Source organism: Myxocyprinus asiaticus, chromosome 39, assembly GCF_019703515.2.
Source record: "Myxocyprinus asiaticus isolate MX2 ecotype Aquarium Trade chromosome 39, UBuf_Myxa_2, whole genome shotgun sequence".
NCBI classification, from domain to species: Eukaryota; Metazoa; Chordata; class Actinopteri; order Cypriniformes; family Catostomidae; genus Myxocyprinus; species Myxocyprinus asiaticus.
The window spans coordinates 34459378-34485723 of NC_059382.1; the positions used below are offsets into that span (position 1 = coordinate 34459378).

At 39.2% G+C, this 26346-nt stretch overlaps 1 protein-coding gene across 1 annotated transcript; it reads left to right on the forward strand.

Annotated features, from left to right (window-relative positions):
• Positions 1–547: 547 nt before the first annotated feature.
• ndufc2 (NADH:ubiquinone oxidoreductase subunit C2) lies at positions 548–26346 on the forward strand. The gene is made up of 3 exons (XM_051679659.1): positions 548–803; positions 25861–26004; positions 26192–26346. Exons 1-3 carry the CDS (start codon positions 665–667, stop codon positions 26239–26241), a joined length of 333 nt encoding a protein of 110 aa, XP_051535619.1. The 5' UTR covers positions 548–664; the 3' UTR covers positions 26242–26346.

The following is a 26346-nucleotide window of genomic DNA, read 5'->3' on the forward strand; positions in this document are numbered from 1 at the left end:
GTATCTATGCCAATGTTTGATGCATTTCATAAAATAATTGCAATAGATGACACCATGATCCTGTTCTTGGATTGTAACACTGGCTCTCCCATAATTGATGACACTCTAAAATGAATAGCTCTTCTTGGGAAATTTACTTTGCATAAAGCTGAGGTAATGTCTATTAAGCCCTGTTTTAAGTTATTTTGTATAGATTTGAAAATGTTTTATGACTCACTGAATGTATTGACAAGAAATAAGAAATCAACTAAAACCACTTTGTTTAGTAATTTGTTTAACTTAATTTTTTACACTGTATGACAAAGAAAATGTGTAAATTGCTCAAGAAAAAAGATTCTTTGTCACTAACATTTGTATGCAAAATGTAAAGATCTGTTTCGTATTACCCATATATGTCTGTATGTTTCTTGCAAAAAAATAATAATAAATAAATAAATAAATAAATAAATAATAGAATGCGCATGCGCGAGATCTTGACGTGAAAGGGATACCTTCTAGACACGAACCCAGTCAGTGCTCTCTGGAACGTTTATAGGCGTTTCATTTGTTCCCCCACGGAGTGGTTTGTATTTCCGGTTACACATTGCCCTTGGTTTCAGGAGGTGAGATGGAAAGTTAACTGGCTGGATTGTCCCAACTTTGGAAGAGCTTGTTATCTGTAAACATGGGGCTTCTGCCTGATGAAGCGAAAATTCTGCCTCCACCAGAAATTGTTAACAGAAATTCAGTGTGGCTCGGGCTCTGCGGCTGGGCGACGGCGATGCTGCACAATAGCTTAAACCGCAGGCCTGCATTCAAAGCAGGTGAGAGCTTCACTAGACCAGTATTCTTTCAAAAGTAAATCACATTTGTATCATTAACACATAATATTGTGATTACATAATGATAAACTAATGATTCCTTGACTGATTTGCCTTGCAGCCCTTACAACATAGGTCTTACAGTTTACAGTGAATACCATGGTTCTTTGATAAACTATGTTACTAAATGAGTAACATATTTATACCATGGTATTTACATGGTACTTTAAAGTAGGGCTGCTCGATTATGGTAAAAATCATAATCACGATTATTTTGGTCTATAATGAGATCACGATTATTTAACACGATTTCTCATTGATTTTGAAAACATGCATTTATTGAACTTTAAAAAAAAATGTAAAAAAATAAATTGTCTTTTTAACAATGGATTTCCTTGAACTTGAAATGTAAACTGCACTTGGTAGGGGAGGAGGCTATTGTCATATGATAATTATATTATGTTACGTATGGTAGTCACATAAAGGAAAGCCTCCATCGCCAACATTTACAGAAGGGGTGCTCACACTTCTATGGAATGAGATCTACTTTTTCATCATGTTATTGCAGCAAGATCTACCATGTACAATAAAGGCTATACATTGTCACAATACCAAAATTTCAGTTGTCAGTTGTGAAATTTGACGATTCTCAATACCAGCTTCAAAACCACAACAAATAATAACACACAATTATGGAAGAATGATTTCAAGTTTTTAAGTAATTATTCAAGACTAGTAAACTGTCGGTAATAAAATAACAATAAAAAACAGCAATGAATAGAAATAGATTAAATATAATAGAACTAAAAATACAAATTAAGAAAATTCAGTGCTTTTTTAACAGCTTTAAAAGTTTTTAACAGAAGTAGGCTATCAAGTATTCAAGTAGGGATGGGAATCTTAAGGAATTTATTGATTCCGATTCCTCTTAACAATTATGATTCCAGTAACGATTCCAGTAAGGTGTGTTTGCAGACTTTTTAGAGACATAATTACAATCCAGTAATAGATCCTAACTATATTTTAAATAAACAAACCTAAACCAACAAGAAATGTGATGGCATATTTCATTAAATTGTTTATATTTTATAAAATTCCACTTATTACAACAACTCTCATGTAGCTTTAATTATACATTGTCATACTAGTCAGTTATTGCACTGCTTGATTTAAGTCTCGCTGCTGATCATTAAATAAACAGTAACAGTTCCAGAGACAGTTTAGACTGTGTTTTGTAGCCTAATGTCGAACTTCAGGCTTGTAAAATTTCAACAGTTGGACCAATGGTGTGACGTGCAATTTTGATGTCCAAACCCCTTTATGGAGTAAAAATAAGGAAAATGTTTATAAAAAACACATTTATTGAATCTATTAATCTCCGTTTATCAAATGATATGAACATGTAATGAGGGTTTTACAAAGTTTAAGAATTATTAGACATTATAATCACACAATGTCATACTGGATAACTGTCCGGACCTCATGGTGAAAAGCAAAAAAGCAACAAAAAGTGATAAAAATGAAATAAAACCTAAAATCTCTGCCACAGGCATTATTGTATGAGTGTTGCCAACAGTATATTTAAATATTTAAAAAAAATATGACATCCAGTTGATTGTTATGCTTTGGAGCATTCTGTCCCAAAACTGGCAGTCAGCCAATGTCATCCGGGATAACAAGCAATCTGGAGCAATTTTATGGGGCATTTTATTTTGACATGTTATCAGACAGGATGTTACACAATCAGGAAGACCCTGAAGGACCTCCAAACAATGTTGAAAGGTTAGAAAGTCTCTCTTAAAATGTGTTTAATTTACCCTTTTCACTCACTGGTACACTATGTAGTATAATCCTGTGTCATTTGGGATAATGCTAAAAAAAACATATATAATGTTAATTTTATGCAAATGTGTTTATTTAATATGAATTTACATACTTGGAAGTTGAAGGTCAAGGTTGCAAATTTCTATAGGTATCCAAAACAATGGCCTGATTAAGGTTCAAACTGAGTTTTGTCATATAGGATAACAGTTTTTTTCTGTTAGCCCATAATGTCATCCGTTATCCCGGATGACACATGTTTGACATTATATTCTTTTTATACAGTTTTCAGCTTTTATTTGTATAATTTCCATTCTTATTGAGATATTAACACATTAAAGATCATTGTTTAGTTAAATACTAACAAATTATATATTAATAATAATATTTAATTATTAAATTAAAAATTAATAAATGATTATCCAACCTGTCATATTGGGGAATCCGCCCCTTTAAGAAAAGGCCATCCACTCTAATGACATTACAATGCAGTTTTTTTCTCTCTTCAGTGGTGGGAAATTCAACTGGGTAGGGTTGCACGAGCTGTGCGTAAGTTCTTGTAAGTTAGGACGTAAAGTTCACACTAAGGGCTTAGTAACTACTAGTTCGTTTGTCAGTGCTTAATTTGGTTGCACCACCTGTTCTTAAGGCAAGACTTAACTAGTAGGTTGTAAGCTCTCCGTAAAGTAATGCGTATTCGCATAATATGACGTTTACCTGTACTGACCCAATAAACAGCCTTCAGATTTGTACACAGAAGTATTAAAAAGCCGTGCATTTCAGTTTTATCTCCTTACAGTTGATGTTCAAACCTTGTTTACTCACGTAACTGTCAGCTGTAATAAATTATATCCCCACTGTAATATGATACGTAATAAAACAAGATTTAATTAATGGTGTATTTAGCCTATGTAAATAACAATATTTAATAACTGTATCTAAAATGACAAGGGGCAATAAATAAGTACTAATACAACAGATATTTATTCATTTTAATATCTATTTCGTATATGTTGAAACTTGACACCGGGCGGCGTACACAGGAAAGTGCACCGTTAGATCGGTTTCATGCTGAAGAAGTATGTTTTTTACATAATGTTTTCTCCTGTAAATATAAAATGCCAACATCATCATATAGGATATGTCGAAAGGACTGAAGCTTGTCAACAAAACATGAGCTCATTGATGTCATTAAATAAGTCTGCTTATTTAGTCCATCAGTTACTCCTGGTCGGAGGCTTCCGTAAATATTTAGTTTATACGTAAGGTTACTTAAGTTTACCTACCCAAGTTTAATGGTGCAATGCTCAAATATTTAGTAGTGTGTAAATTGTGACTTAGTGCCCATTTATGCCACAGCTAGGCTAAGTTGAAACTTACGTATAGCTGGTGAAACCGGCCCCTGAGGTGAGTGAGTAGCTTACTTTCCTACTGACAAATTTTCCATAGGTTTGCTTGCTTGCTCTGCCCAAGCTTAACATGTTAAACCTGTTGGCATAAAATATGCCAGAAGTGATTAGAATAACACACAATCCCAAAAAAAATAAAATAAAATAAATAAATATATATATATATATATATAAATAAATAATAATAATAATAATAGGCATAAATGATTAAACTAAACTACACTCTCCACATCCCCTCCCCGAAAGTCCCCCAAAAAACTAAATGTTTGCCCCATTTTTTAACAAATAAGTCCCTAAACCCCAGCCTTCTACTTACAGCTTGCTCAAATGCTGCTACCCTCCCCATTTCCAGACACCACTCCGAAAAAGAGGGTGCTCCACTTGACTTCCAACCCCTTAAAATTACTTGCCTGCCGATCATGAGACTGGTCAGAACCCAATTTTTTATGTGATTATCCCCTAAATGCATGACCGCCCCATCACTCAAAATACAGAGTCTGGGACAAAGCAAAACCTGAATGTTCAAAACATCACACAAATAACTCCGAACCCTCAACCAAAACTCCTGGATCTTAACACACCCCCAAAAGACATGGGTAGTGTCTCCAACTTCTGATTGGCATCGCCAGCAAGTGGGTGTGTCTTTAAGACCAAGCCTATATAATCTAGAGGGGGTCCAATAAAATAAAAATAAAATATGTAAAATCTTAAATTGCATAAGGCGAACCCTTGCATCTCTAGATACAGACTTGACATTTTTAAGAATCTTAGTCCACACTCCATCCTCCAATACCAAATTCAAATCTTTTTCCCATACTGTCTTGATAGAAGTCAAGGCTCCATCCCCCAGACTCTGAATTAGTAGGGTGTAATACACTGATGCTTCATGGCCTTTTCCAAAAGCAGCAATCACCCCACCCAAAGCACCTGCCGCTTTAGGGGGGTGCGTGCCACTCCCAAAAACAGTGCAGAGCAGGTGGTGAAGCTGTAAATACTTATAAAACTGAGATCTGGGAATGCCAAAATGTTGAACCAAATTTTCAAAAGGTCTCAATACTCCACCCTCATATAGGTCACCAAGTGTATTAACCCCCCTCACAATCCAATCTGACCAACAAAAAGGGGACCTATTAATACATAGTTTAGGGTTCAGCCATATGCTCGAGGCTGCGTTTAAATAAATATCCGAATTAAACTCTCTGGACACTTTTGTCCATATCGAGTGCAAATGCAAAATAACGGGGTGCGACTTAACCTCTCCAGCTAGTTTGATCGAAAGGCTTTGCAGTGGCGAGATAGGGGCAAGAATTTCCTTTTCAATACAAAACCAGGGAGGGGCTCTCTCAGGTGGAAGCGACCAATGAGCCAAATGTCTAAGACCGAATGCATAATAATAAAACAAAATCTTGGGTAGGCCTAACCCACCATTGTCAATCGGCCTATGTAACTTATTGAAATTTAACCTGGGGCGCTTACCATTCCAAATAAAGGACTTCGCTATGCTATCAGATTGCTTGAAATAAGAGAGGGGGACATCTACAGGGAGAGACTGAAGCAGGTAGTTGAATTTTGGAATACAATTCATTTTAATAACATTAACCTTCTCAATCATCGATAAATGTAATGAAGCCCACCTGCCCACATCGCTCGAAAACCTTTTTATTAAAGGGTCAAAATTAACTCTTACTAAATCAGACAAATTTGCTGGGAATAAAATCGCCAAATATTTAATGCCCTATTTGGGCCACTGGAAGGCGCCCGGCTGGAAAGCCGTTTCTGGGCAGAACGCTGTCAGCGCCAAAGATTCGGATTTAGACCAATTGACTTTGTATCCTGAGAACTTGGAAAAGGAATGAATAATTCTGTGGAGGCAAGGCATAGATCTAGTAGGTTCAGAGACAAATAATGAAATATCATCTGCGTAAAGCAGAAGCTTAGGCGCCACACCTCCCGCTGTCACCCCTGGAAAATCATCCTCCTTTCTTATCGTGGCTGCTAATGGTTCCAGGGCAAGACAGAACAATAATGGGGAAAGAGGGCAGCCCTGCCGAGTTTTTTGTACCGCTGGTACAGGGTGTCTGTAAAGTAACTTAATCCAGCCAATAAATGTACTCCCGAACCCATACATTTCCAAAATCTTAAAAAGATAATTCCATTCTACCATAGCAAATGACTTTTCGGCGTCAAGTGAGATGGCAGCGATCGGAGATTGATCATTCGCTACTGACCACATGATATTGATGAGACGCCTGATGTTATCAGAAGAGTTAAGGCCCCGAATAAACCCCACCTGATCTATATGTATAAGAGATGTCATAACCTTACTTAATCGGTTAGCCAAAATTTTTGACAGTATTTTTACATCTAGTTGGATCAGGGAGAATGGACAATAACTTTTACACTTGCTTGGATCTTTGTCCTTTTTAAGAATCAGACTGATCCGGGCTTGTGTCATGGTTGGTGGAAGCTTTCCATTCTTTAATGATTCAGTATAAACTTCTAACAAAAGTGGAGCCAGTTCTGTAGCATAAGATCTAAAAAAATTCTGCGGCAAAACCATCTGGACCCGGAGCCTTGCCAGTAGGTAGGGACTTAATTGCCTCGTCAAGCTCCTCCAAGGTTATCTCAGAATCAAGAGAGTTTTTTAGCTCAATCGTCAGTTTAGGAAGATCTAATGGTTCCACAAAATTTCTAATATCTTCATCAGTAGACGAAGACGTGGAACTATAAAGATCAATATAGAATTCTTTAAAGGCATTATTAATATCAATGGCTGAGGTAAATATTTTACCACCAGCAGCTTTCACTGAGGGAATGATAGAAAAAGACTCTCCCTGCTTTATATATCTAGCCAAAAGCTTCCCTGCTTTGTCACCTGACTCAAAGTATGACTGTCTTGCCCTGAATAACCAAAACTCCACTTTCCGAGACAAAATAGTATTATATCTATATTTCAATCGGGTCAATTCATCAGCTGACATACGGCGCTTCAGCTCTGCCTCGGCACTTTTAATATTTCCTTCCAACTCCACGAGTTCTCGTGCTTTGGATTTTTTGATGAATGAGGCATACTGTATGATCCGACCCCTAAGAACCACCTTAAGTGCCTCCCAAGCCACGCCCACAGAGGATAATGAGGACCAGTTGGTCTGTATATAAACATTGATTTCAGTCTTTAACATTTGTTGGAAATCAGGATTTTGCAGAAGGGATACATTAAGGCGCCAACTATATGATTTCTTTTTCTCTATATGTGGTATCACCTCTAAACTCACCAGGGCGTGATCTGAGACTAAAATGTTTCCAATTGAGCAATCAACAACAGATGAAATGAGGGATTTGGATATAAAAAAAAAAATCTATTCTAGAATAAATCTCATGGACTGATGAAAAAAAATGTATAGTCCCTACCAGTCTCCAAATATCCGCAAGACCAAGATTTTTACACATCCTGTGAAGCGTCAGTGTTGCTCTAGGGGTTTACACACTTTTGCTTCACTGTGATCAAGGACTGAATCCATCAAAAGATTAAAGTCTCCTCCCAATATTATATCATGAGGGGTGCCTGCAGCTTGCAGCATCCCTTCAGGATCTATAAAAAAAGCCCTGATTGTCAGCGTTAGGTGCGTAAATATTAGCCAAAATCAACCTTTGCCCTTGAATTTATGCTAAAACAATAATGACTCTCCCTAATTTATCATTAGTCTGTGTGAGACATTTGAATTGTAGATGTTTATTTACCAATATAATGACTCCCTTGCTCTTACATGAGCCAGCGCTAAAAAAAACATGTCCACCCCATATCTTCCCAAATTTTTCAGCTTCCTGCGGGGAGAGATGTGTTTCTTGAAGAAACACTATATCATATTTCTTACGTTTAAGAAAAGTAATAACCTGTATAACAAAATTATACAGACCACATTCCCCATTAGTGAAACAAACAAACCCCAAACTTCCCCCCGAACAAGACAAACAGAAAAAAGAAAAACATGCACATTAACCCCGTGCACGAAAGCGCCAACCGGTGACATTCCCTTTAAATTCAAAAGGTCCATGAACACCCACGAGCCTCCACGACAACTTTGCCATCGGATTGCTCAATTTTGCCTCACAAATTTGTGAGGCAAAATTATATAACAGAAAATACTTTGTAAAATAAACCCAGTCAGTAGGAAGAATGAACACAAAGAATGTATAGATTCATTCACAGAACTGTCTCAAAGGTGTGATCTTCCACAAAACAAATTCCAGCTGATATAAAACCGTTCAGATTCATCGGACAGACAAACGAATGTTCAGTGAGCCGGCTGTTATGAGTTCAGCGGATGACGTAATCATTCCAATGTCCCGTAAAAAAACTCAACAAAACAAACTACAGCCAGCAGGAGGAATAAGCACGAAGAACGAACAGATTAATCCACAGCTGTTCCAAAGGAATGTTATTCAAAAGAACAAACTCCAGCCGCTAGGCGGAACCAATACAAAAAGAAACAAAACCGGCGTCCCGGTTCCCCGGATGGTCGAGTCAATTCACTCGGAGGCCACATAAAGGTATATACCATGACTTACACAATCCGTCAACTTTATAAAAAACATCCTTTGTGTGAGCATGTAGATATTTTGCGGTCATCCATAGTGTCCGCTCTCAAACTGGCCGGGAACTTCAATGCAAAAGTCATCTTTCGTCAATGCAAACATTTTTTTAAGGAAAAGTGTTATTCACAAAACAAGCTCCAGCCGCACAGCAGAGCCAATGCAAAAAACCCAAAATGTCACCCAACTTCCTCAAGAATAAGACCCACTCACATGAGAAACATCCAATGGTTTGCTCAGCCATTGATTCTATAAAAGACATTGCCTGATTGGGACATGTAAATACTTTGCGATCGACCTTCATTTCTATTCTCAGTTTGGCTGGAAACATCAGAGCAAACGAGATCTTTCGTCAGTGTAAGTTTCTTACATTCCTTGAACCGATTGCGTTTCTCTCTTGTCGAGTTCGCAAAGTCCGGGAACAAGAAAATATTATGGTTCTTCCAAGAAAGCTTCCCTTTGCTCCTCGCCTGGCGCAACACAAGATCTTTATCGGATGATCTCAGAAATCTGGCCAGAATCAGTCAGGGCCTGTCTCCCTCAGCAAATCTGTGAGCTGGGACTCTGTGAGCTCGTTCGATTTCCAGCTTGTGGCCTGTTATGTCGAGCAGACTCGGGAAAAACTCGTCTAGGAATTTCACCGTATCTCTGCCCTCCTCATGCTCAGGAATTCCAACAATTCGAACGTTATTCCTGCGGCTTCTATTCTCAAGATGTTCAAGCTTTTCAAGGAGATGTTCCAAATCAACTTTGGTCGCTGGCGGATTAGTGGTAAATTCCCTCTCCGAAGAGTCCAGAAAATCGATTTGTCTCTCAACATCAGTCACTCTTGTAACTAGCTCAGAGAATTTTGTTTCCATCGCCGTAATCGATCGACGTATTACAGCGAGATCCTCCAAGTCAGCAAGAATCTTCGTCAACATCACCGACATGTTGGACAACTGACGCTGGATTCCTTCTCCCGCCTCGCCATCCAAATCGAGTCCCCGGTCTGTAGGCCTGTCGGGGCTTTCATCCTGAACACGTAAGTGTCTTTTAATGTCTCCAGAGCCCGAGGATTTTGACTTCTTTGCTGTGTTTTGCATCAAAGAGCAATTGTGTAACTGGGTGTATCAAATTCACCACATTATAACATGAAAATAATTGAAAATTTAGCAAAGTGCGCAGAGCTCGTCCCTCACACGTCTGCTTCTTGCATGGCGTCATGTCCAGAAGTGATTAGAATAAAGTTTTTGCAAAATATGCAAGTTTAACTATACCAAATTCTCTTCAACAACCAGACTAGCTGGTTAGCTAGTCCCAGTTTGTTGTAAGCTAATATGCTAACTGAAGTTCAAAATGTGGACATACACACACACACACACACACACTAGTTCAAATTAGCCTATAGTATTGATGATTCATTGTTGGGTCACATTGTATATTAAGTGTAGCGTCATTACACATTAATAAAGCCTTAATAAACATGAAAACTTCTGTTAATAAAGCATGTTATTAAGCATACTTAATCATACACAGTGCGTTAATAGTTATTTCATGTTTAAACGTGTCAAAAGAAAATGCACCATATTCATAATGTTTTTCATTTGCCTAGATGCTTAATATTTATATAATTATTCATCATTAACAGTTAATATGTATATGTACAGTTTTCACATTTTAATGATTTGTCTAGATGCCACTGTCAAGCAGAGAGAGAGCAGCAATGTTTCTTTACAGCATAGCCTAATTAATTTCCTTGAAAAAACTATTTTCAGTGTGACTCCCTTTGCATAACTTAAAAATTTATTATTTGTGAACATCAATTATGTGTAAGTTCTGTTAAATTTACAATTCATGTGTAAACTCATAAGCTGTCATGCCGAGTAACAATTTCAGTCAGGTGGGATAATGCTGATTTTTTTTTTCCATTAAAACGCATAATTTAATTTTATGGAGTTGAGAAAACAATAATAGTATGATGCCAAGTACTGTAAAACATTTTCAGACATTTTGCAGCTTAAATCCCATTGCAGCTTTAAAATGTGTGTAAAGAACTTTAACAAGTAGGGTCACGTTTAAAGCAAACACATTATAATGAGAAAAAATAATTGTGCAAGTTTTATTTTCCGAGCTCTAAATATTGGTTACTGCCTAACTTTATGTATTCATTAAGTATGAGAGAGCAAGATGGCGCCGAGTATGGCTGCTGCGTTGCGAGCTCCGTCACAACATGGTAGTGTTTTGTTTGTTTTTTTACAGTTCGTATGTTTTTTGTCTTGGATTTTGTCTGCCTTATTGTCTACGACAGACAAACACTTCTGGACATTGGTTCAGCAATTACACACCGTAAACCGGACTTCAAATTCCTCAATGCCGACCCGCTGTTTACAAACACGCAAGCGGAGCTCTTTGTCTGTGCTGCACGGCCGCGGAAACGCAGGAGGAAAAGGGGAAACAGAGCCGGCATTCTCATCAGAGTAAGACGCCGTGCAAATCGACCCCCGCTACCCAGTATTCTGCTGGCAAATGTTCAGTCTCTGGATAACAAGCTCTGCGAGCTGAAAGCGCGGATCTCTTTCCAACGAGAGACGAGGGACTGCTGCATTATCTGCCTTACGGAAACTTGGATGTCTGTGGAGAATCCAGACTCAGCCATTGAACCCGCGGGGTTCTCCGTGCACCAAGCGGACAGAGCGAAAGACCTCTCAGGTAAAAGCAGAGGTGGTGGTGTATGTTTTATGATCAACAAATCCTGGTGTGATCAGAGGAACGTACATTCTGTCAAGTCTTTCTGCTCTCCTGATCTGGAATTTCTCATGCTTCTGTGTCGACCATTCTGGCTACCGAGGGAATTCACAGCAGTCATTATCACAGCTGTGTTCATCCCGCCACAAGCCGACACAGACACTCAAGGAACTGTATGGGATTATAAGCAAGCAGGAAACCGTGCACCCTGAGGCCGCGTTCATTGTGACCGGGGACTTTAATAAAGCCAGTTTCAAATCAGTTGCACCAAAATACCACCAGCACATTAGTTTCAACACACGAGGGGACCGGGTTTTGGACCATTGCTACTCTCCCTTCCGGGATGGCTACAGATCCCTCCCCCGCCCACCATTTGGCAGATCGGACCACTCTTCCATTCTGCTTCTCCCCGCTTACAGGCAGAAACTGAAACAGGAAGGACCCACCCTCAGAACGATCCAGTGCTGGTCGGACCAATCAGACTCTACACTTCAGGACTGTTTTGATCACACGGACTGGGAGATGTTCCGGTCCGCCTCTGATGACGACATCACGGATCTATCCGAACCAGAAGTCATGGATAAATAGCGATGTTCGCTGATGCACTTAATATGCGGACCTCCGCTTTTAATTCCGGGAACGCGGAGGAGCATAAACAAGCCAGTTATGCCCTCCGAACAGCAAAACGGCACTACAGGAACAAGATTGAAGGACAGTTTAACACCACTGACTCTAGAAGCATGTGGCAGGGAATTAACATCATCACGGACTTTAAAGGGAATAAAAACTCCACCATGAACACCGCTGCCTCTCTCCCGGATGAGCTAAATACTTTTTATGCTCGTTTTGAGGGAAATAGCACCGCCCTCGCGGAGAGAGCTCTCGCGGCCGAAGCTACAGAGGTTAGTTCACTCTCTGTCTCTGTAAAGGATGTAACCCGTTCCTTCCAACGGGTGAATATCCGCAAAGCCGCAGGCCCAGACGGCATTCCGAGCCGCGTCATCGGAGCGTGCGCGAACCAGCTGGCTGGTGTTTTTATGGACATTTGCAACCTTTCGCTCTCTTTGTCTGTAGTCCCCACATGCTTTAAAACATCCACCATTGTGCCTGTTCCAAAGCAATCAAAAATCACTTGCTTAAATGACTGGCGTCCTGTTGCTCTGACCCCGATCATCAGCAAATGCTTTGAGAGACTAATCAGAGACTACATCTGCTCTGTGCTGCCTCTCTCTCTAGACCCATTGCAGTTTGCTTACCGCAACAACCGCTCCACTGATGATGCCATTGCATCTACAATACACACTGCTCTCTCCCACCTGGAAAAAAAGAACACTTATGTGAGAATGTTGTTTGTAGACTACAGCTCAGCATTCAACACCATAGTGCCCTCCAAGCTAGATGAGAAACTCCGCCCCATCACCATCAATGGAGCACCAGTGGAGAGAGTCAGCAGCTTCAAGTTCCTGGGTGTCCACATCACTGAGGAACTCACATGGTCCATCCACACTGAAGTCGTTGTGAAGAAGGCTCATCAGCGCCTCTTCTTCCTGAGACGGCTGAGGAAGTTTGGAATGAACCGCCACATCCTCACATGGTTCTACACCTGCACTGTAGAGAGCATCCTGACTGGCTGCATCTCCACCTGGTACGGCAATAGCACAGCCCACAACCGCAAAGCACTGCAAAGTGTGGTGCGAACTGCCAGACACATCATCGGAGGTGAGCTTCCCTCTCTCCAGGACATATATACCAGGCGTTGTGTGAAAAAAGCTCGGAGGATCATCAGAGACTCCAGCCACCCGAGCCATGGGCTGTTCTCACTGCTACCATCAGGCAGGCGGTATCACAGCATCAGGACCCGCACCAGCCGACTCCATGATAGCTTTTTCCCCAAGCAATCAGACTTTTGAACTCTTGATCTCCCACGATCAAAATACATCAGCACTGAGCTTTATTACTCTTACTCTTATATCTCACACCGGACTGTCATAATTATATTATTATAATATTATATTCTCTCTTAACAACTTACTATCAACCGACAGCCTGAATGTCAATACAGTATAATACAACCTACTGTACATTCTATATATACTATATATACTTTTTTTATTGAATAATGTGTCTATATTGTGTGTATTGTATACTGTACAGTGTATGTTATTATTTGTATATTGTGTTGTGTGTAATTATGTGTATATTAGACTTTAAATTGTGTTGTGTTAATTTGATATTATTGTAAATTGGTAAATGTCTCATCACTGTCACGACTGCTATGTTGATCGGAACTGCACCCAAGAATTTCACACACCATTGCACTTGTGTATATGGCTGTGTGACAATAAAAGTGATTTGATATTATTGATTAAAGTTTTAGTATAATAATATTTGGAAAATTCATTAACGTTATCCTGTATGACATTTTGACTGGTGTCGTCACATGACTCTCAATTAAAACACTTAAAATACATTGTTTGAAAATAAGATTTTAGTAATAAGGCAGTAACATCCTCATAAAAGCAAAAACTACTTTGAAGTGCAGTTTTAACCTATTTTAATTTTTGGTCAGTTGAAAACCTTATTCGTCACTGGGCCAGTTCTTATTTAATTTCGAGTTGGACATTCATAACTTGCACATCAGTATAAAGATTACTTGTATACTGGACTATAAATGGAAGCGCTGTATGTTTTGCGCTGTAGATTCAAAAGAACCGGCTCATTAGAATGATTCTTTTGGGAATCGAACTGTACTGGAAGCGCCATATGTTTTGGACTGTAGATTCAAAAGAACCGGCTCGAGATCAGGAATCAAATACACTGGTAGAACTGTGTGTTTTATGCTGTAGAGCCTGTAGAGGGCAGCGCTGCTGCAGAGATGTGCTGCTGGAAACAATGTCAGAGTATTTCAGGACGCGGTTCCAGCCGCATCGGCGGAAAATTACACGCAGGAGAACCGTTAATGGAACCGAAAGTCACGAAGATCATCTGATTCCGGTATTTTTTAAAGAATGGAACCGGTTCTGAACGGTTCCCAACCCTACTAAACATTCAGAATGAAATGCAATGTAAAACTGCTATTGGTCTTCACTGTTTGATTACACTGTGTAACAAATTTTTCTTTTTTTTTTTTTTTTTTTTTTTTTTGTTCCTGGGTAGAAAGTGTTATTTCCTAATTGCTTATGCCTCAAAAGTATAGAAAATGGCTATTATTCCCCACAAACTTTGCTTTTGTGACCAGGACAGTGATATTTTGAAATGTACCTATTTTCAATGAGAAAACGGGTTAATTTTTGTCTTTTCGTTCACATAAAGTCAGAAAAAAAACAACATATGAATCCAAATTAACATGTGTTTATACTAAAGTAATACAAAAATTACTACAAAAGATTTATGAGTCGTTTTTCGAGATTTACGATTATACTGTAAATCACTTTCACGAATCAGCCCCCAAATGTAGTCTCCCATCATGTTCTCGTTATACTGTCCTTGGTAGCGGCATTCTAAGTCCAGTATATCCCGATGGAAGCGCTCACCTTGCTCCTCGGAGTACGCTCCCATGTTCTCCTTGAATTTATCAAGATGAGCATCAAGGAAAAATTGGGCCTTATGAAACAATTTGTCAGAGCTCTAGATAAGGAGTCGGCAGCCTTCAAGTACCTTCAAGACTTCTTCCCTAAGCTGTCTGAGGCAAAGGTCAAATGTAAAGATAAAGAAGATCCTGGAGTGCAATGAATTCCCCAAGAAGCTCACTAGTAAGGAGAAAGCAGCTTGGAACAGCTTTGTCGTAGTGGTTTGGGGCTTCCTGGGCAATCACAAGGCCGAAAACTATGTGGAGCTGGTTGAGACTCTGGTGAAGAACTACGGCACAATGGGCATAGGATGTCCCTCAAAGTCCATCTCCTCGATGCTCATCTTGATAAATTCAAGGAGAACATGGAAGCGTACTCGGGGCACGTGCATTTTTGGAGCACGTGCATGTTCAGCACACACATACGCTGCCTGTCAATCAAACAGGGCGCAGCTGTTACTAGATCATTAGCGAATTCTAAAATTATGTGCTCTGGATTACTTTCAACAGCAGAATAAGAATATTAACTTTCTAATAAGTGACACAGGCCTAGGCTATCACAAATATAGCTGATTATTTTTTCATTATTGATGTTTTAATCAGTCTACTTGTCCGGTTGGGCAAGTAAAACTCTCTTTCACTTGCCCCTTCAAAAATCCACTTGTCCCAGACAAGCGTTAAGGCCAAAACACAGTACGCAAATGCAAATGCTAGCCGTTGTATATGCATTACGTGCGCTCTTTCGATGCTCTGGCGGTTACAATCCTCAGACCACACGAGGACAATAGATACTTTAGGCAAGACCACGAAACCGGTGCTGCATCCGAAACCAGGAAAATGTTGCCTTCGGAGGCTGTATACGGAGGCAGGATGAAAATAAGGTGCTTTTCAAACTCGGAGACCAGTACTTAAGAGTTCCAATCTTTCAAATCAGCTGTCAGTTAAGCCATTGACTGATTAGGCAGCAAGTCCAGATGTGGTAGATGAGACGATAGTTGAGGAGTGGGGAGGGACACGGAGAAAAAACAAGTTTGTTTGAATGGACTGGGGACAAAAAGTTGTATATATTTTTTTTTCGAAAAGATTTAACTCAAATTGCTTCCCGAGTCTGCCATGACAGTTTTGACTGAAAGAAGAAAATCCCCTCTAGCACCCTTTGCGGCAACGCTGAGAATACAGCGCGTTCTTGTGTTGTGTTATGAATTGAGCACTGACACATTTGACAACACAACGATGCGTGAAATCGAGCTTGCGTAGCAAGATGCGTCTGCGTTCACGTACTTGCGTAGAGTAAGTTTGGGCCTTTAATGCCTTGATTAAATATTGTATTGAACATTCTCCGATAACAATTTTTTTTCTTTTGCAGTATAGCTCCTATACCTTGTTTTAAATGAGTTTTAGATATTGTTTTGGACAAGCCAAAAACTAATCAAAAACGTATTTTGTTCCAGTGTATATTATAATGAGCTAAGACTACACTCTCTCACCTTTATCTTCCCTTCGATCCATCTTTAACTCACAAAAAACAAACATTCTCTTCTTAATAGAGCTACATATCGCCGATTTTCTTCATGTTAAGTTACACACAGTGAACGTGACACATACAGTACATTATGATTCACTACGTCGTGAGCTATAATCTAGCTGCAGCAAACACGCGCGAGTGACGAGCGTCCCCGCACCAGAGTGTGCATTAGCCGGGAGAAGATTTAATCTCTTCCCTGGTCACTTCACGCAACTCATAGACGCGGCGCTGACTGCAAAGAGAAATGCCAGTTTCTGAGTTTATTTTAATAACCCGCATCCTTATTATTTGAACTTTAATGCTTTAAAGATATAACGCCGGGGTGTTTCATTGCAAAATCGGACAGCTGAGCAAAACGCTCAAGGGGTAATGGGGTGATGCGTTGTTTTGTGTTCACGCGGAGTGTCGCTAGCCGTCTCGGAGCAGTTCACGTGCATTGTAAAGGCAAAGTTCACCCATTCGCACAATTCCAAACATTTGAACTAGAGGTCTGCATTCCTGCTGAACTCTCGCAGGACCCGCGGGACCCGATTCGATTTCTTGCAGGTCTGAGAATAGCCAGAATAATCTGATGTGTAAATTTGTTTTTATTTTATTAAGTAATGAATGCAAAAAAAAAAAAAAACATATAAATTACAACGAAAAATAAATGTGCACACATTTATGCACAAATGCGCTTTTCTCTATCCTGCTACTGTATTCTGGATGTGTGCACGCGTCAACCGGACTTCGCTCGATATGCGAGCTCCGTTGACAGGATAGCAGAGCAGATCACATGCGCGATTAAACGGGGCTTCCCTCGATATCATGGCGCATAAAAAAACCTGATGCAACCCATTTGAATTCTACATGATAATTTTATATTTTAAAGCGCTATGGAGCGATTCTACCATTTCAAATGGTTACAGCACTAACATTCTGAATAGCACTGATGAGGGAAAGAGAAAACACCTATACCAGCACCAATTACAAGACTTTTCCCATCTACACATGAACTAACATTTATCACAGTAAACTTTCATTACAACTGTGGTAGTTGTATTAAAGTTACGTTTTTTAACGTGTTCAGGCTATTATATTTTCATGACATATAAACAGATTTTTTTTTTAAGGAAGTAACTAACAACTGAGGAGCAATAACGATTATTTTGATTATCATTAATCTTCAATTATTTATGTGATTAATCGAATAAATAACTACATTTCCTGTATTTTATTAAAATGTTATTTTTTAAGAAACAGAAATGATAAAGGGCATAAGGGTTTAGTTTACTGTACTGAACGATTATATACTTTCACAAAACTTTGAACAAAGCCTGAATAGTTATGTTTGATTATTATGATTATTATTACTTTCAGGACATATGCAAAACAGTTCCTTTCCTTTACTTGTAAAACTTAAAAAGTACTGTTTATTAAAGAGTAAAATGATTCATCAGGGATGAAGTGTGACCAAAATAAAATCAGCCCAGCAGAGGGCAATGGTGACACCAGAATAGAAATGAGTAATTCAGTTGAAAAATACATAATTATGTTAGATACATACTGTATGCTTGTACACTGTCACTGATTACATACATTTTAAATTTTTTTTAATTAATAGTGTATGTTTTAAACCATATTGTCACAGATTACATGTTTCTAAAGTATTATTTTCAAAAATAAATTTTTAAGGGTAGCGCATGCCTATCTAGTAAAATAATATTTGCCATATTATACATTTACTGGTGAAATCAGACATTAAATTTGGTACTATTAGGACTATCAAATGTCAGGACCCTTAGCATTATTATACATTATATTCAGTATTATATACAGTCTAACATAATATAATCATCTGCAAACGCAGTGCTGAATTAACTCTTGTGCTGAAAAGTCTCATCCTGGTGCTCATTGTATTGCATGCGGTTACATGATGAGAAACGCTCTAAAACACTTCAAAAACCGACACACATGACCATGACATCCATGAAAGCTGCACACTTGATTACAGTGAAACTGAAAGCGCGGTATGATGTTGCACAAGTTTAATCAAAATGATTGCGCTCCCTTTCTCCATTGCGATCGGTTTGATTGACGTGGATGCATGCGCTTGTTTGCTCAGTGAATTTTAACAGAGACTTGCATGTGGTAAAAACAGTTTTTCAAAATACCCAGAGATACACGCCAGATTTTGAATTCATAACATGTATACATTATAAAACATAGACAATAGCAGTGAAATATAAGTGATGCGCTGGACAGAAACAACTCTTAAGTGCATCAAACAGCACACGCCCTCTTTCAATGCACCTGATGCAGCAACCGCTCCACCTTAAACGGTATGCTTATTATGATCTTCTTTTAAGTGTTTATAAAGTGCTCTTGTGCGCTGGACATCTTGGGTCATGTTTTTTCCGCTTCAATTTGTCTCCGTAATGTTTCAAACGAGTTTCATCATGCAACACATTTTCACTGGGCTGTAAAGTGACGTCACTGGCGTAGCTTTTCCGTGCTGGCTGCATATATCCAACTAATCATTAATGAAATTCGTTGTCTATGATTTTAATTATCGATTTTATAGATTAGTTGTTGCAACCCTAGTCTTAACTATGGTTTGAGTTTGATAAAAAAAAAAAAAACAATATCTGTTATGGAGTAGGAGACAAACATATTTACTATAGAAGAACAGTCCCAAATCATTAAAGTGGTTTACTCATGAATATGGAGGGGAAAGGTATGCAGAAGAGCTTATGTACTCGAGCAAATTCTGAAATTACAGTTTGATACAAAGACAAGACTATTGACTTAATTTGTTCATCTGTATGGATTGGTTTACCAAATAAAAGTGTGCGGGAATTCCCCGCATTATGAACGCGGAACATGCAGGGATTATTAAATTTGTGTGCAAAACGGACAATCGGGTTATCCTGCTTCTCCGTTGTGCACACGCACTCGCAAACAGCCTTTGTTGGAGTGCTAAACGGTGACGTCAGGTACTTGCATGTATTTGTGTGTGTTTCCTTTTATTTCATATCACCGTTTAACAGCGTGCAGTGTAGAAAACGCACAGCTGAAAGGCCCTAGCAATCTTTTACGTTGAATATTAATGAACCATGTGAAATTTTTAACAGTGCTCATAATTTAGCAGTGGCAGTTCGCCGCTGCTGAATTCATATGGGGAAACACTGCAAACGCCTCGCCTTGAAAGTAGATGAGAGTAGGCAGCTGGGGACAGTCTAAAACGCTTAACGTGGCTTAATGTGCAAAAACAGTGATATTTGAAGACCAAATTCAGTATGCACGTTATTGATGATGCATACCATATACAGGCAAGCAGATAAGCGCAGAATCTAAACGTAACATGCAAATTTGCACGTTTAGGGATTTCATCCAATTGAAAACGTCATAAAGAAAATGCTTAACTGGCTTAATGCACCTGGAGTCACAAGTTCGAATCCAGGGCGTACTGAGTGACTACAGTCTGGCTTCCTAAGCAACCAATTGGCCCGGTTGCTAGGATGGGTTGAGTCACGTTGGGCTAACCTCCTCGTTGTCGCTATAATGCGGTTCTCGCTCTCGGTGGGGCAGGTGGTGGGTTGTGCATGGATGCCGCGGAGAATAGCGTGAAGCCTCCACACGCTAGGTCTCCGCGGTAACTTGCTCAACAAGCCATCTGATAAGATTCGCAGATTGACTGTTTTAGACATGGAGGCCACTGAGATTCATCCTCCGCCACCTGGATTGAGGTGAGTCACTACGCCACCATGAGGACCTAGAGCGCATTGGGAATTGGGCATGCCAAATTGGAGAGAAAAGGGGAGAAAAAGAAAAAAAGTGACAATGTACTAAAACAGTGATATTTGAATACCAAATTCAGTATGCACATTATTGATGATGCATACTATGTACAGGCAAGCAGCTGAGCCTAGAATCTGAACGCAGTACGCAGTTTCACGTTGAATGTTTTCTTTGTAAGGGTTTTCTTTGGGAGGAAATAGCCCTTTCTCACAGACTGTGACGTGTTTTCGCCTTATTTAGCAGCGTAAATCTAGCTAAATTTTTATATGATAATTTTTTTTAAATATTGAGTGTAAGTTTATAACATTATTTGTGTTATATTACCCTGGAATTTGTTTAAAAAATTTAATTACCACAGCTGCGAGGGGGTTTCGATTACAGCTGCTGAGAGAGTGACAGTAAATCTGGCATCTTCTCCCATCTAATTGTCTTAATCCACTGCTCTTTTTTCTTTTTCTGGAAAGTCATTCAAATGTAATAATGGATTTTGTCTTTTGCTCTTGGAGCAAATGGGTAAGTGAAAATAATATTTGCTATGGTCTCCCATTCACCGATGTCTAAGTTTACCCTGCAGTCCGCAAACGCGGAAGCATTCCAAAACCCGGAGGGTGAAAGCGGTCTATCACTTAACCTGCAAATTTGTGTGTTGCATTCAGATTCTGGGCTCATCTGCTGGCCTGCAAACAGTATCATCATCAATAATGTTCATACTGAATTCAGTGTTCAATTATCACTTTTTTAGTAGGGTACAACAGGGCTAAAGGCCCACCCCTTAAGGAGAGTTAGTTTTTTTTTTTCTGGTCACAAAATGTATCAAGGTTAAAAAAAAAAAACGATTTATTTTTATTGAATATAGATGGAGCAACATAATTTGTGTGAAAAGAAATAATAACGGAAGGTTGTTTTGATTAAAATTCAGTTTTTTTTAAAAATTGGTGAGGGAGCCTTTTACCCCACACTTGGGGTAAAAGGCTCCCTCACTTGGGATAAAAGGCCCCTTACCGGGGCAATAGTTATAGGTCACAATTAGTCAACTAATAGTCTCATGCAAATCATTTTGAGACAGCGAGATGCTTTTTTGAGTAACAAATTAAGATGATGCTTACTCAAAATAACTACTTCAGAAAAAGTCAACCATTTCCTGTTGATTTCAAATTTGGAATTTTATTATATCTCATGTATTCTATAAACAAAGGAATCTCCATTATGCTTGGATGAGTCATTGTGAGCCCACTTTGAACATATTTCAGAGCAAATCTGTTTCCCCCACTTAATTTTTTTTTTTTTTTTTTTTTTTTTTTTTTTTTTATAGGGGCCTTTAGCCCCTGCAACAGGGGGGCTTTTTACCCCAAATACTATTCTTACACTTATTGGATAAAAATGTTTGATTTAATGACCTTAAAACTGAAAATGATAAGTATTTTGTCTCAAAAGAAATGATAGTTTCAGGGATTTTCATTAGCTACATAAATTTGCAAAGTTTTAAAAATAAAAATTTGATCAAATTGCCTCAAAATCAACCTTTAGACACCACATGCAATAATCTCATGGAACAGGAAAATGTTTCAGTGTATAGTGACAAACAGGTGTTTAGGAAAGTGCTGTGGTAATTTTTGTTGCTATTTAGTGTACATTTAGTTTAGTTTAGTGTTGCTACCTGTCTCGTAAAATATTGGATTGTCCCTTTTTTATTTTTTTTTCTCCCCTTTTCTCCCCAATTTGGAATGCCCAATTCCCAATGCGCTCTAGGTCCTCGTGGTGGTGTAGTGACTCACCTCAATCCGGGTGGCGGAGGATGAATCTCAGTTGCCTCCGCGTCTGTGACCGTCTATCCACGCATCTTATCACGTGGCTTGTTGTGTGCATTACCGCGTAGACAGCACGTGTGGAGGCTTCGCTATTCTCCGCGGCATGCAAGCGCAACTCACCACGCGCCCCACTGAGAGCGAGAACCACATTATAGCGACCACGAGGAGGTTATCCCATGTGACTCTACCCACCCTAGCAACCGGGCCAATTTGGTTGCTTAGGAAGCCTGACTGGAGTCACTCAGCACGCCCTGGATTCGAACTTGCGACTCCAGGGGTAGTAGTCAGCGTCTTTACTCGCTGAGCTACCCAGGCCCCAGATCGTCCCATTTTTAAATCAATAAATCAAATCGATAGCCTACAGGACGCAATTTGTCCCATAAGCTGGTGAGATAGCGTCACAGCGAAGTTGTTCCAGATCGTTAATGTAACATTGATACAAGTTGGAAATTTTTCATACAGTGAGTAAGGGGTCGTCTGAAAGGTCCACACATTGTGCTGAAATGTGCTAATACTGTGAAGGATGTGGTAAGAGACCGTCTGAAAAGTCCACACATTGTGCTAAAACTGAATTTTTGTTGAGTAATGAAGTGCAAAATTCTGTGATTTACTTTTTTTAAATTAGGGCTGTCGACGCGTTAAATTAGTGCGATTATATAAAAAATAAAGCGTAAAATATATTTACACAGTTAATCTTGCCCCAACACATACTCAAATTCCATAATAAAAGTACGGATTTTCCTACCATACAAGCAATTCAAGCTTGAAGTACATCCGTTTATACAAGCTGCGTCAATATGTGGCCGAACGCCTCAACAAACCTCACAAGCAGCGCAGACACAGAATGAGTACTGCTCATATTGGAGGATAGATGCTATGGATGACCGTAAAGTATTTACATGTCCCCAGCAAGCAATGTCCTACGTAAAGTCAATGGAGTGAGTAAGTTATTTTGTTGTTCTCACGTTGATGCCAAGTGAGCCTGACTCACTGAACATGCACTTGATCGTCCGAGGAAGATGAGTGCCTTTTTTGTTTTCTTTTTGTGCTGGTTCTGCCTAGCAGCTGGAGTTAGTTTTGTGTAGCAGCATTTTTTCGGGACAGTGTTGTGGATGAATCTGCACGTTCTTTGTGCTTATGTCTCCTATGGTTAGAGTTTGTTTTGTGGAGTATTTCTTGCAGGACATTGGAGTGATTGGGTCATTTGTTGCACTTGAATGGGCCGGCTCACTGAACAGTCCTTTGACTATCCGAGGAAACTGAACAGACTTTATTTATTTATTGTGTGTGTGTGTGTGTGTGTGTGTGTGTGTGCTGGTTCCGCTTGAGGCGGGAGTTTGTTTTGTGGAGGTACACACCTTCGGGACAGTTATGTGGATGAATCTACACATTCTTTGTGTTTATTCCGCCTATTGGCTGGAGTTTGTTTTATAGATTATCTTCTGTTGTGTAATTCTGTTTTACAAAATTTGTATAGAAACACCAGACTTGAGCAATCCTGGTGAGTTTAGAGATGTTGCCACATACGGAGAGAAATCATATAGTTGGCGCTTTAATGTATCCTGAATTCCAACAAATGTTAAATGCTGAAATCAATGTTTATATGGAGACCAACTGGTCCTCGGTGTCCTCTGTGGGTGTGGCTTGGGAGGCACTTAAGGCGGTTTTTGGGCCGGATCATACAGTGTGCCTCATTCACCAAAAAATCAAAAGCACGAGAACTCGTGGAGATGGAAGGGAATATTAAAAGGCAGAGCTGAAGCACCGAATGTCATCTGATGGCCTCAGAGAATTGACCCGATTGAAATACAGATATAATACTATTTTGTCGCGGAAGGTAGAGTTTTGGCTATTCAGGGCAAGACAGTCATACTTTGAGTGGGGGAACAAAGCAGGGAAGCTTTTGGCTAGATGTATAAAGCAGAGAGAGTCTTTTTCTACCAATCCCTCTGTGAAATCTGCTGGTAGTAAAATATTTTCCTTGGCCATTGATATTAATAATGCTTTTAAAGAATTCTATCTTGATCTCTATAGTTCCATGTCTTCATCTACTGATGAAGAAATTAGAAACTTTGTGGAACCATTAGAACTCCCTAAACTGACGACTGAGCAAAAAAATTCTCTTGATTTTGAGATAATCCTGGAGGAGCTTGGCGAGGTAATTAATGCTACAGAACTGGCTCCTTTTGTTAGAAGTTTATACGGAATCATTAAAGAATGGAAAGCTTCCGCCAACCATGACACAAGCCCAGATCAGTCTGATTCTTAAAAAGGACAAAGATCCAAGCGAGTATAAGAGTTACCATCCAATTTCCCTGATCCAGCTAGACGTAAAAATATTGTAAAGAATTCTGGCTAACCGATGAAGTAAAGTTATGACATCTCTTATGCATATAGATCAGGTGGGGTTTATTCGGGGCCGCAGCTCTTCTGATAACATTAGGCGTTTCATCAATATCATGTGGTCAGTGTCAAATGATCAGACTCCGGTCACTGCCATCTTACTTGATGCTGAAAAGGCGTTTGATATGGTAGAATGGGATTATCTTTTTAAGATTTTGGAAATGTACGGGTTCGGGAATACTTTTATTGGATGGATTAAGTTACTTTATAGACGCCCGGTAGTGATGGAACAAACAAATGGAACCCGGCAGGGTTGCCCCTTTCCACACTGTTGTTCTGTCTTGCCCTGGAACCATTAGCAACCGCGATAAGAAGGGAAGATGATTTTCCAGGGGTGGTGGCGGGAGGTATGGCGCATAAGCTTTTGCTTTATGCTGATATTTTATTATTCGTCTCTGACCCCACAAGATCTATGCCTTGCCTCCACAGAATTATTCATTCCTTTTCTAAGTTCTCAGGATACAGAATCAGTTGGTTTAAATCCGAAGATTTGGCTCTGACAGCATACTGCCCAGTAACTGCTTTTCAGCCGGATGCCTTCCAGTGGCCCAAACAGGACATTAAGTATTTGGGCATTTTATTCCCAGCAAATTTGTGTGATTTAGTTAGTTAATTTTAACCCCTAAATAAAAAGTTTTTCGAGCGATGTGGGCTTCATTACATTTATCTATGATTGAGAAGGTTAATGTTATTAAAATGAATCGTATTCCAAAATTTACTGCTACAATCTCTCCCTGTAGATGTCCCCCTCTCTTATTTCAAGCAATTTGATAGCATAGCAAAGTCCTTCATTTGGAATGGTAAGTGTCCTAGATTACATTTCATTAAGTTACATAGGCCGAAAGACAAAGGTGGGCTAGGCCTACCCAAAATTTTGCTTTATTATGTGGTCTCAGACATTTGGCTCATTGGTCGCTTCCACCTGATAGAACCCCTCCCTGGTTTTGTATTGAACAGGAAGTTCTTGCCCCTATTTCGCCATTGCAAAGCCTTTCTATCAAACTTATCGGAGAAGTTATGTTATACCCCGTTATCTCGCATTTGCACTCAGTATGGACAAAAGTGCCCAGAGTGTTTAATTCTGACATTTATTTAAATGTTGCCTCGAGCATATGGTTGAACCCCAAATTATGTATTAATAAGTCCCCTTTCTGCTGGTCATAAAGGGTTATAAGTTGATTCCGTATGTATAATTCTGTTTAAGTCAAGTCTATTCTTGTCTTTGTTGAGATCAATAAAAAATGTTAATAAAAAAATAAAAATAAAAAAAAAGCCTTTGGAAGCTCAATTATACCTGCCCATGTAAATGACCTCAATGTAATATAAATGTAATAAACAACATGAAAATGTATAACATGTATTGTCTACTAAAACGGCAAGCATGCAACTTGTGCAGTTTCATGAGTTGCTGCTGTTTATTTTACAGGTGTTCACCGCCAAGCACTGTTTGCGACCATTGGATGGTTCATTGGCTACCATCTAACAAAATATGAGAATTACACTTATGCCGTGCTGGACAGGGACATGAATGAGTACATCCGGCTGCACCCTGAGGAGTTGCAGGAGAAAGGTAAAGACATATGGAAATCCAGTCTCAGTAACATGTTACTTTCTGTAGTGATGTTTTCTTCATGTTATCTTAAAATGTGATTGTGTATGTTAGCCCAATTCTTTTGTGTCACTTTGTGTATTGGTTTTTAAAAAGAGTGGAATGAAGTATGTCTCCTAACTTTGTCCATTTCAATTTCTTAAACCAGAAAGGAAGACATTTGCTGAAATAGTGGAGCCGTTTCATCCGATCCGTTGAATGGATGTAGTCGTCACAAGAAAAATGAAGACTGTTATAAATACTATTATATTGATTTTTTGAGTTTTGTCCTTCATGTTTCATTAAACTATTTAAAAGAAATCA